The 12,491-nt window shown below is 48.7% G+C and overlaps 3 protein-coding genes across 3 annotated transcripts; 1 reads left to right on the forward strand and 2 right to left on the reverse strand.

Moving 5' to 3' along the window:
* Positions 1-881: 881 nt before the first annotated feature.
* Positions 882-1,774, forward strand: CCM_03406 (uncharacterized protein; the record flags this gene model as incomplete). The annotated part of the gene is made up of 3 exons (XM_006668557.1): positions 882-1,036; positions 1,099-1,152; positions 1,396-1,774. 3 exons carry the CDS (start codon positions 882-884, stop codon positions 1,772-1,774), a joined length of 588 nt encoding a protein of 195 aa, XP_006668620.1.
* A 3,793-nt stretch (positions 1,775-5,567) lies between these two features.
* Positions 5,568-6,847, reverse strand: CCM_03407 (uncharacterized protein; the record flags this gene model as incomplete). Its single annotated transcript, XM_006668558.1, has 3 exons — positions 5,568-6,308; positions 6,420-6,505; positions 6,562-6,847. 3 exons carry the CDS (start codon positions 6,845-6,847, stop codon positions 5,568-5,570), a joined length of 1,113 nt encoding a protein of 370 aa, XP_006668621.1.
* Positions 6,848-8,882: 2,035 nt separating this feature from the next.
* Positions 8,883-9,962, reverse strand: CCM_03408 (uncharacterized protein; the record flags this gene model as incomplete). The annotated part of the gene is made up of 2 exons (XM_006668559.1): positions 8,883-9,487; positions 9,533-9,962. 2 exons carry the CDS (start codon positions 9,960-9,962, stop codon positions 8,883-8,885), a joined length of 1,035 nt encoding a protein of 344 aa, XP_006668622.1.
* Between the last annotated feature and the right edge of the window lie 2,529 nt (positions 9,963-12,491).

A 12,491-nucleotide genomic window follows, 5' to 3' on the forward strand; every position in this document is an offset into this window, starting at 1 on the left:
GATATCAAAAGTGTTTTTGACGGGGCTCAGGATTGCATTCAATTATTTTTTGGGGAAATTTGACGTCTTTGTATGAACGGGAAGATAGAAGAAGACACCCCAACAACCGGGGCGCATGGGAAGACACATGGCTGTTCATGTATGAATTGCCGACATAGTAGAAAGTAACGAATTGACGAAGCATGCAAGCACTACTACGGTAGTACATGGAACCTCCTCACCAGTAAAATGTTGACAAGCAAGGTAGCGCGGGAAGATCTATCAGTATATGAGATGAGTATGCACACCAAAGATCTGGTAAGAATATCTTGCGCGCAGCGAATTGTTCAAGCTCAAATGCGATCTTCCGGAAAGACCAGCCCTCCACGCAGCGCGGCTACAACCACACAGGGAGGCTAGCGGACTTGTGCAACAGTTATGTGTGTGGATGATTGAAACAATACTACAGCAAGTCCGCACGGAGCCTGTTATTGCCTGGCCGCCTCACCCTTTTATTGCTGTTTGTAATGGCACTCTAGTACAATGGACCGGTCCGGCAATCGGCTCAGTGGTTCCTGCGGGATAGGTGATGCTGCGTAACGCACTTACTCACAGGAGACAAGGCCACTGCAAGGGCACCGACCAGACGGGACGTGGTAGAGAGTGGAAGTGACGGACTGGAGATTGGGCAACTGATGTTGATGGGTTTCGAGGGAACCCGCGAGCAGTTCGGGGTGGTACATGTTTGCGTTCTTCGCCGGAGCACTTGTCCACCCAGGCTTCGCCACGGACGAACCGGGGACGAGGTAGAACGAGGTACATCTCGAGGAGCTATCGATTGTAGGACCGAGCGGTCGCCTCGGCGTTGTGCTGCAGACCGCTCCGCAGACTAGCAATAGAGCATGCGACGAGTGCAACACGGCGTGACATCAAGCGAGGCGTCTGAGCCGAAGACGCTGCTTCCACCTTCCCTCCCTGCCAGGCTCGAACACGTTCTTGAGCTGATACAGGCACACTTTCCCATCCATTGTGTCGCTTTCGAGTGGCCCCTGCCTCTGTAGTCAACTACGGCAAGCGTCACAGGGCCAAGTTATATTTGAATGCAGGAATACTGTTTAGCGAAGTACCAATTTTTCTGGACAAGCTGCCACAGATCAGAAACGGTCATTACAAGTACGTTTTATAGAAGGATTGACGTGCAAATCAATAAAAAGAAGTTTGCTACTGCGAATTGTGGTTAAAACTAGGGCGGACATGTATGAAAGCACGTAAAATGAGATATAGTTTCTAAACTTTGAAACTATCTGGCCTGCTCAAGTCCGTACCGTCTAGACCCGGTAGTATAACACCATTAGAGAAGTCTCTGGTCAGATCTAAGACCCGCTAGATCAACACCGTTCTGGAAGCCTCTGCCAGAGCCAGCACCAGAGCGAAGACCGAGTATATCAACACCATTCTAGAAGCCTCCGTTGAAACCGCCGTCCCGGAAGCCTCCGTCAAAATCATCGAAACCGTTTCCGAAGCCTCCGTCGAAATCGTCGAAACCGTTTCCGAAGCCTCCATCAAAATCGTCGAAGCCGTTTCCGAAGCCTCCATCGAAATCGTCGAAACCGTTTCCGAAGCCTCCGTCGAAATCATCGAAACCGTTTCGGCCTCTGTCGAAATCGTTGAAACCGTTTCGGCCTCTGTCGAAATCGTCGAAACCGTTCTGGAATCTTCCGTCAAATTGCGGATCACGGACTATCAGCGGACCAGCCGCAACCAGTCCAGTAAACGCAGTGGCGAAGGTAATTAAGAATTTCATCGTGACTTAAAGTATTTTTCGAAACACATTTGATATCAAATAATAGTAAGAGTGGTGGTTGATAGTAGTCTGTGATAGATATTCTCAAATGATAGTAAGAGTGGTGGTTGATAGTAGTATGTAGATAGATATTCTGCTTAGGGTGTGTGTAACGTATATATACACATTTCAAAAACGAACCATAGGAACATTGATTAGTAGCATTATAGTAGCATTATAGTAGTATGGTTTCTTTATCTAAGCCCAGTTTTGAATTGTAAACGCTATTCTGTGAAGCTAAAACATAACCCTGTGATGATACTGCCAGTTATCTATGCGCATCATCGGATTTGGAGGCCCGATATTTGCAGGACGCGTTTTGGAAATTATAGGATAGCTATGCTAGAGACTATTTACCCTCTAACTGTCCCCCCCTCTCCTCTCTTCTCCACACACATATTACAATATTAAACACGCTCCTTATAGCATTTTTAGTAGCACTTGTAGGCGGTGCGAAGAGGCATGCAAGAGGTACTCCTAGAGGCACTCTTATTAGAGGCACTCTTAGAGCCCTTGGAGCACTAGTAAAAGCATACTTTGATAGTTCGATAGTTCGATAGCTCTCGTGAATCTGATTAGCCGGTGGTGCCTACAAATACTGTAATAGAAACTAGTTATCCTGTAAATTTCAAATCGTGTCCTGCAAATTTCTGGCCCTCAGATATGTTTTATTGCCGATGTCCCAAGGCGATCCCGGAATGGGTTGTTGGGCAACCCCCCTGTGGGGGCTAAAAGAGCCCTACCATGGGGGGATGGTCACGATGCATTTATTATGTATAGGCGGCTACCAGTTTTAGCACTAATACATTCAATTTTGCAACCAACTTCGAAGTAGTAGAAGATGACTAATCCTTTTTTGAAACCATCTCAATCAAGGCAAACCCGATTGAAGTGTTAAAGCATCATCACTATGTCTTCTTACGGCCGTATTGCTGATTTTGAGCTGCCGGTGGGGGGTTTATGGGGAAGGCATTTTGCCCGTGGCTGTAGTAACTAGGCGTCGCTACATCGTATACAAATTAGGAAGACAGAGGTTACTGGGAACAGCCACACTGACAATTCATAATAATCAAAGGCCTCGGAAATCCAGGTTCGAGCTGATTCCGCGATTGTTTTGCCACCAGGTGGCAAAAGTGGTGTTGACACCGCGGCCTTGGCGAGCAGCATTGCCAGGGAGGGTATTGAAGATCGGAGATGTTTCATCGGTTGGAGGAGGAGGAGGAGAGCAAGGAGAATGAATCAGGAATATACAAGGATTACAATGGGCGACACAACATCTCTCAATAACTATCCCTTTATGTCGTAAAGCGAACTGTCGTAAAGGATCAAGCAGGTCCCGGGACCTACTAGAAAAAGCGGTACAGAGCTAATTCGCACTCGATGCGGCTGATCAATATGCGATAATTCGAGGTAACCCTGGTATTCGCCTGAGCCACAGTTTATAAGCCACAGTTCCTGAGCAGATCTCATTTGCCGACTCTCTCGATGTCCCTTTCATCCTCAGGCAATGAAAACGCGACATGGGTAGCTGATACATAACAACTTGTTTGATAAGGCAAGTGCCATGATTCTGCACGATAAATGCGAATGCGTCCATGATTCAAGAAACTAAGCTATTCATTTGCGCATATGCCCTGATCCTGAAGTTGTTGTTTTTTTCGGTATGGGTGAGAGCCGAAATTCAGTCAGATGTTTTCTTGCAGGGACTACGGCAGGGGAAGACATTTCCGTCGAGAACCTATCCAAAACACGGAACCGGGTTTAGTAGGACACCCGATTTTTGTTCGCCAAGGATGTTGAGAATCGGCCAAGAGGACTCCTGGCGTCGAGAGGCTGGTGCCCGCTCTCCCGACTTCCTTCAATTAGTTACAACCATGTCGTCGAAGTGCAAAAGCTCGTACTTGGCGGGCGCAAATTTCGAGCAGATGGCTTGGGGGACGGATTTTGGATCTATTCGGCGCTCAGTCAGTCAGGCGTGATGGCCATCGAAATTCGGCCTCGCCTTACAGGTATGCACGCATAGTGATCAAGTCACCAGCGTTCTCAATGGGTTCTGGGATTGAACCTAGCTTGGTATTCGTGAAGTAGTTAGTGTATCTTGTACTTGTTGTTGTAACTAGTCCACCTCTATCGAGGGCTGGAACGCATGCACTGGCACACAAGGATACGCCGCGTACTGGGGAACGCCATATGCTGGGATACGTCTCGTACTGGGATATAGGTAGCTCATGGGATAGAATATGTAGTCCTACTTATCGTCATCATCGTGATGGACATCACCTGGGCTGACTACCCTCGTAATGTGTTCGTCTTAAGTCCTTGCCGTCTCAATTCGACTCGGCGCTACTCTGTGTTACTGCGTACTAATAGTAGTATTCGATGCTGCCTACCTATCCACGCTCGTGCAAATGGCGGCCCAGAACGGCCCTGGTACTTGGCTGATTTTGCCCGAGATTGTCATTCTACTTTTCTTTTGGGCCTATTCCTCAAATCTAGTCATAGAGTGCCTGTGCTCCTCATGTGCATGCGACGACACCGACACCGAAGCGCGGCACTGCGCATTATGTATTTTGGACGATGTGGTATCCGCCGCCAGATGAGTCTATATTTTGGGAGACGTTTAACAATCAGAATTGGTCTTACAGGATAAAGGGGATTTGCGATGGGAGGGGGTGGCCATGAAGGAGCTTTGGTCATCGGAACGCCGCCAGGAGGATGTATTGCTTGCTTCAGGCTAAATAATGCAGCATGTAGTGGTCGAGGAGGTTGCCGCTAAAATCAACTAGAGCAATCAGAGCCCAGAGCCTCGGGCACATGAACGAAGCCTCCTTCAACAAAAAGGGTCAACAATCAAGTAAACGAATTCGCATACGAGCAAAATGAAAAATCCCCCAAAAAGAAAAAAAAACATACAGCAGCCGGTGTTCGCTGGTCGTCACCGACCCAACTACTAATCTGCCGGTCAGTAGCTTGATTTCAGCGGAGCGGACGGGACGCGATATTTTCTACTGCCTATGGCCGTATGTACCAGATCAACAGTAGTTTTGAGTTATATTTTCACGGCCTCACTCAACAGCATTCGTGCATTTGTGCATTTGCAGTGCACTACTACATGAATTACAAGAGCAAAACACCTTTTTGAAGACAAAAGAAACCTGTCCCGATCCTCAGAAAAGATGAAGATATCTAACGTGACTGATTCTTTTGGTTGTTAAAAAATTGCCCATACAATTCGCCATGTCCAACGCGGGCCCCGGAGCGCTGCTACACTGAACTCAAAGCAACAGCAGATCTCGCCAAGCAAAGCCCAATAAAGACATGTTTTTTTTTTCACGGAAGAATCTGCAAACAAACTACACATATGCAATCAGGGTGTCCGTAGCCTCCGTTCACTCTTGCCCGGCAGCCCGGCAGGCCAACACGGCGAGGGCAAGATATTGGCAATCCCCCGAGAAACTGCGCTGTTCCGACCAAGCCACATACACGCACACGCAGGCAAAAGCAAGAGAAGGACAATACCAAAAAAAGGGTAATTTCGCTTACAGCTAAGTTTATAAGTACAACAGCTTTCAATTTTATCCTTGACCGAGAAAAGCGATGATTATTATAAAGGTCGCTATGAAAAGTCGTGTTATACATTAAAATTTTAACTTGTATTTAACTTTTTTTATTTTTCCCTATATTTACTATCTTTCCTACCCTTCTATCCCTTCTATCTTTCTTATCCTTCTTATTGACGGTCCTTCTAGGCTGCTCCGTCACTAGAATCCCAGATGCGCCAAGGCTCTGTCGTCCTAACGAAATAGTCGGAGTCGCTGTCGTCACTGTCATAGGGCTCGAAAAGGTCTATCCCAGCTCCCCCGGCCAGACACCTGAGACGCGAGGCATACCAACGAAGATCTAGCATTCTCATCATGGACTCTGCCTCGTGCCGACGGGAGAACGCAACTCGGCAGACATGTCCATCTTTCAGCCGCGTCAAACCATCAGGTTGTCTACCCCGGGTATACACCGATTCGAAGATGTTGTCCTTGATTTCGCTAAAGCTTTCCGACTCCTCAACCATCAGAAGGCAGATATCCGCTGACAGTTGTTCCGGAATAACGAGCGATTGTATGCCGTTCTCCAGCAGCCAGTGGAATGTAAATGTGGCAATGTAGGCAACTTGACCGGACTTGGCTAGCTCAGCATAAATGTAACAGGGCTTGAAACCAACAAGACCATAAGCATCCCACAGTCGGTGCAAATAAGGTGTCAAGGGAAGAATATTCCAGATCTTGTCTGTCCCGCCACAAGTTGTCATCACTTCCTCGATGTGCCCTGTGAACGACGACCCTAGTAGACGCTCCGCAATGATCAGGACGGGAGGCACGTAGGCAATGTTTTGTGTGGTTGAGTTGACGGAAAATGGCACTATGTGGGTTTGATCCACGGCCACTGCTCTGCGTGTCACAACGCACTGTAGACCGTCGCCTTTCCCAAAGTGCTATAGTATGGTCAGCATCGTGATCATAGAAATGGATGTTGTGGCCTTAAAATGTGTGATTCCTAGCTGGAGACAAGTTTCGAAGGCGGCTGCTTATGCTCTATGACTTACGGATCGAAATCTATTTCGCTTATGTACGGCAGGAGGAGCCGGGTTGGCTGGGAGTTCGTACGAAATAGGAATACGTCCTGAGGTAACTAATAGAGGTGTTAGTGTAAATATTTGCAAATAGAGGTAAAGAGTAAGTACGCACGAAAAGTGCCAAAGAGCTCAGCCGCATCACCGCACTCCCGAGCAGCTTGAGGATTTGATTTCAACTCTGCAAGAACCTCTTTCGAAAACAGATAGAATAAAGCCAGATGCCAGTGTGTAAACCCCCACTTATTACTCCGGTAGAGATTTCTGATTTCTTGAACGGCAGGAGTCTTCTCGTGTAGGGTCTGGTAGTTAGGAATGGCAGGCTCGTCGACGAACGTGGCCCTTGAGTACGGCAAGTCAGCTTCCGCGGATGAGCTACCTTGTCCGGGTCCCGTGGCCATAATTTCTAGACCAGAAAGGGAATTTGGAATGTGGTTTTGAGAGATGTTGTACGACGGGAAGTCGAGATGTAAGTAAGGTCAATCTTTTGTCTGCGTTTGCTTATAGTTGTTTGAGTTGGATTGAAATTGTAAGAAAACGATGGTCAGCATTTTGAACAAATGGATCCACTATATTATCCACTCAGATTCAGTTGCGTAAGCACAAAAGAAATTCTCTTAGGTTATCATCAACATTGTGTCGATTTATCTGGCCACGTACGTGGACTCTATTAGGTTTCCCATGGCCCACCTCGTGGGTTTTTAAGGCGTCCCCCCATGTCCGCGGGACGGACCGACGTTAATAAGCTTTACGCAATTTTGTATAAGTAGACACCAGAAAAACAAAACAACCTACTAGTCAGGAATACTAACCTCTTCCTTAGTCTTACTAATTTCTTGCTATTTTTTTTTTAAATTTCTTTATCTTTATTATCCCTCTTATCTTACTTATCTTACTTATACTTATATAATTCCCCTTATTCCAGGAAATGACCAGCGTCGGCTTTGTTTAGTTTGCTCACCCTTCTCACACGGCCACAGATTATGCCCAAGGGCTTCGGCTTCAGTGGCACGCAGCATCCGTACGTCGTTAGGCAAACGCAACGTATAATGATCTCATGATATTGCGACGGGGCAGAACAACCACAACAGCTCCTCGGCCAGCCAGTCAAGCCGGCCTCTCCGGACATGACCTGCCAACGTCTCGTTGGAACACGAACCGGTATGCGGCACTTGGGTGCCGTGTTCACGAAAACTTAACAACGAGCGATGGGATGATTCTGAATGCATCTTTTTACACCATCCGCCCAGCGAAGAACCCGTGGGCTGCAGAGTTGTTGCTGGGGGAAGATTGTCATGATAATTGGGGTTGCTGCATCACGGTCGCGATCGAGGCTTCAATGGCCTAAAAGGCACCATAATACGAATACTTGGCAAAATAAATTAGCGGGATCAATTGTTGAGAAAATAAAAGCTAAAGAACGCATGCCTTTTTGCGAAGAAGAAGGTGCTATTTATCTGTGGGTAGGATAACAAGCAAGGCGACAGCACCAAATCTTATCATCCCTAACGCAATGTCTTGAATGTTAATTACTAATGGTAGTGCTGTCTTCAGGTCTTCAAAACATCAAAAAGCTTCGTCAAATTTTGACCCCTTGTAACTTAGGCTCTCGAGACTACCCTTTACATGTCTGCTGAGTCAACGCGTGTCCGCTATCCACCTCTCTTCGCCACCACCCAAAAAATGTTCCGTTTCGCACATTATAATTTACTGAAGCTCTCGCCACTGTTCCTAAGCCCCCAACGTTTCCTATGTGCCAGTCATGAGCGCTAGCTCCCGCCCGGTGAGAGGACTGGTAGTCTCGCTTCGAACATGTGAAGTCAACAGGTTAGCACATCTCAATAAAACATGGCGTAGATTACTTAGCTGTTGTACTTTTGTCCTATTCTGTTCCTGCAGGGTTAGTATGGTTTCAGCACCCGCACATGCAACTGCTTTTTTTTATAAAACAAGAAAACCGTAGCGTGATTCGAACACACCTCCCAATGGGATTCCAAGCGCGTGAGCGCTCTACGATTGATGGTTGGGCGGTTACCCTTATCAGGAGCGTGTGCTTGTAACAGGAGCGTATGCTGGTAACAGGAGCGTATGCTAGTAACAGGAGCGTGTGCTTGTAACAGGAGCGTGTGCTGGTAACAGGAGCGTATGCTAGTAACATGAGCGTGTGCTTGTAACAGGAGCGTTTGCTAGTAACAGGAGCGTGTGCTTGTAACAGGAGCGTTTGCTAGTAACAGGAGCGTGTGCTTGTAACAGGAGCGTGTGCTGGTAACAAAGTGTGGGCTCATAACTTGGGCTGGATGCCCGTGACAAGAAAGAAGGCTGGGTTTCCCCAGTAGGGTCAGATAAGTTGCCTCGATAACCTTGGGCAAAGGAGCCAGACCAAGGCTCTCTTCTTCACTCAATTCACTTCGCCTCATTCAACATGGCCGACGTGCCCTAATCCTTTCGCAGCGGTCGGTGTCTGCGAGTTATGAACTCCTCCTTGGTCTCGGGACCCCGCTGGAAGCCTCGCCTTTGGCCGTGCAGCAAGTCGTAGAGAGGGACTGCAGTTTCTGTATAGTCTGGCAAATCCTCCTTGGGGATGATGTTAGGGACAGTGCATACAATTTCGCCATCCTTATTGACGAAGTCGACATCCCCGTCCCGCTCATCGTTAAAGTCCTCCTCATACTTCACCATATCCTTATGAACAGTTCGACCAGCCTCTTGCCAAGATAGAAACTTGTCGTAGCCACCCCAACCGAGGCAGGCACGGGATGGTCGGGTATAGACCGGAATGTGATCTCTCGAAGTTCCGACGCGAGGATCGGTGATGTTGGCTCCCTCCTCCCGTGAGATAGCCGTGATTGTGTTTTTCATAATTTCGGGGTTTTTTTCATCATCACGGAAGAGTTTCCCAGACTTCAAATCCCCATCAGTCCAATGCTTGAGGAGCTTGTAACCGGTGGCGAGATACTTGTCGTCCTCTTGCAGTGGCTCGTCAGTGGTATCGACATCGCGAGGCCGCTCTGTGTGGCTGCCACAGTCTTTGTAGCCCCTTTCTGTCATCTTGAACGCGGGGAGGGAAGGTCTCTAGACTTCCCAACCCTCCGTCTCCAAAGCGGCAGCCTCTTCCAGTGTGACACAGGCAAATGCCCACGGCTCATCCTCCTCGCCCGTTTCGCTTTCGACTCGCAGCAATGCCGTCCACTGATGGGAAACTTGGCCAAACGGCTTGACTGGGTCAATCTTTCGATAGATGTAGATGAACTCGCCATTGACTTGGGCCTTGATCTCTGCAGTCCGGCCGGATCTTGTACTCGGGTACCCATGGCCCTGCATGAGGCCGCCCTTTTGAGGCAAGTGGGAGGGCACACCAATCGACTGGTAGTGGGCGTGAATGGTCGGCAAGGCGGCGAGGTAGCGGTCGACGCTGTCTGATTTTAACGGATCTTTTTGCTCCCAGTCCTTGCAAAGACCATTCGAGAGCTGGAGGGACTCGGCGGCCTCGATGAGTTCGGCGACAGGAGTTGACATGCTGTTTGAAGTTAGCACATGATTGAAAGCATGAAGTGGCCCATTTACTGGTTGAATTGGTGATCTTTTTTTTCTTTAGAAATAAATGAAGAATGTTGAGGAGTTCTATTGTGCGTCGCTTTCTGTTGCGTTGCGTAAATGTGTGTGGCAGAGGAGTGGTGCGCCAGAGCTGGGTACAGTCACGGAAAAAAAAACACAGCCAAGACTGAATTAGTGGGGCCTGATAAACTTACTGTGAAGGCTACCAGGTAGGAGGTACTCGAAACCTTATGGTTACTTGGTGTTCAAATTTCACCTGGCTGTCTTCTGATTTCGCGTAAAAGAAATTGTGCGTGACCACGTGGTCTCTTAAGCCCTCGCTTAATTGAAGCCACAGAAGCATTCAGTGTATCTCAGCATTATCTATCAGTCTATTTTATTGATGTGAGGATTTTTTTACCATTGCAATACTTCGTAGTAGTGATTACAATACCCGTTATTAGTGTCACGAATAAGCTATTTCCCAAGTTGGTAGCTAAGACAGTGGGAAATGGCGTCCAATCGGGTAGGTCCCAGCTTGTTGACGATCTGTACCTCTGAAGCCCACCAAACTTGGCCAGCTCGGCAGGTACCCATTGTCCCCACCAGAACTGCTACGAAATCGTGGCGATGGCGATGGGGCAGACTGATGACATCCCCCCCTGGAGAATCAGTAGAGGATTTGATAACATTTTCTTTTATTCTGCTGGCAATTGAGAAAACTTTCATTTTCTTATTCTTTTATAAGCCAATTGCTGTATTCTTGCTTCCTATGCAGCATCTCCGAGGAGAAGTACCCGCGAGTGCAAACGGCGCACGGCTGTCAAGGTGAGTTGAAGGTGAGGATAAGGCACACTAAGCAGAACTGCTTCTGACTTCCTTTTGAGCCTCGCGTATAATAATAACAAAAGTGAGCAGGACTATACTGAATTAGGAAACCTTTGCGAGCATCTGCCCTGATTTTTCTGGATTGTGAGGTGAGTGTGCAGCGTGTTAGCGGCCTTTCTGACGTGTTCCTTGAAATGGCAAACGGCTTCGAGGGTCATATGTGAACATGGATGAAACCCTGAAGTGGCCTGAAAAGCCCTAAGTAGGCGAGCATGTGATCACCTTATTCGAGGCGAAATATTCACCAGCAACAGCAACAACTTCATCAACAACATCACCTGCCACCAACAACAACAGCAACAACATCAACATCAACAACAACAGCAATAGCAGCAACAACAACAACAACAACAACTACCGCCACCACCACCACCAATGTATGTTATCGTTCTTACATAGAAGCTCTTTAGGCTAACACTCCACGTCCTAGAAAAATGTCCACACAAATCACTTCAGATGCTCAGTGGTCGCAGGCCACGGCCAATTTCCGTCGAAAGAACCGGCTGCTGGTAATCAAAAACATCGGCTACAACGTCCCATGCGCAGACTTTAAGCAAGCCTGCCGTGAAAAGTTGACCAATTCCCTGCAGCCCCCAGCCATGCACTTCTTCTGGCAGGTTGCCGCCGCCTACCAGAACCTGCACCGAGGCAGGGTCGAGGTCGGTTTCGACCACCGCGAGCCGTTTATCCGCGCCCAGACGGAGCTTCGTGACTGGACCTTTCGTGGCCGCCAGCTCAATGTCGAGGTCGCTGCAAGGAGACGCGTGAGTTGAGTCCCCAACTATTCTGCCCCTTTAAAATCAATCATACAAACAGATCACTAACCAAAATACAAAGGCGACCTGGGAGGGCAACACCGCAGCGGCAAACACTGCCGGCTCGCCTACTGGGCATCCCTCAGGCTCGGGCGCTGGCTTTCCCGCTGCCCGCAGTTATATTGTTCCTGCTGCTGCCGCCCCCGCCGCCGATGACGACGCTCTTGCTGCTGCTGCGAGACTTCTCGCTGCCGCCGGAGCCGATGCTAAAGCCAAAGCTTCTGTTGCTGCCGCCGTTGAGGCTGATGCCGCTGCTGCTGAGGCTGATGCCGCTGCTGCTGAGGCTGATGCCGCTGCTGCTGCCAAGCTCGCTGCCGCGAAAGCTTCTTTGGCTGCCGCGAAAGCTTCTTTGGCTGCCGCGAAAGCTTCTTTGGCAGCTAACGCTAGAGCTGCAGCTGATGATGCTGCCGCTCGTTATGCTGATATGGTTGCTGTTGGTAATGCTGCCACTGCGCCGCCAAAGCCGGTGGTATCGCTGCCGGAGTCTGCCCCAGCTGCCGATGCTGCTGATGCTTCTGCCAATGCCGACGATGTCGCTACCCGCCTCGTTCAATGTGCCAATGAGCAGGCTGCCGCCGCTGGTGAGCCAGAAGAAGCTGAGGAGGAAGACTGGGTTGAGGTATTAGTCCCCGCGCGGAGGAGCGAGTTCTGAGGAGATGTTATGGTGAAGAGGGGGGTGGATTTGATTGGGGGCAACCCTTCTATATTTTTTCTACGGGCAACAAGCCCCTGTTACGGCATCCAGCCCTTGTTACGGCATCCAGCCATTGTTACGGCATCCAGCCATTGTTACGGCATCTAGCCATTG

The sequence above is a fragment of the Cordyceps militaris genome, assembly GCF_000225605.1.
Source record: "Cordyceps militaris CM01 unplaced genomic scaffold CCM_S00002, whole genome shotgun sequence".
In the NCBI taxonomy this organism is placed as follows: Eukaryota; Fungi; Ascomycota; class Sordariomycetes; order Hypocreales; family Cordycipitaceae; genus Cordyceps; species Cordyceps militaris.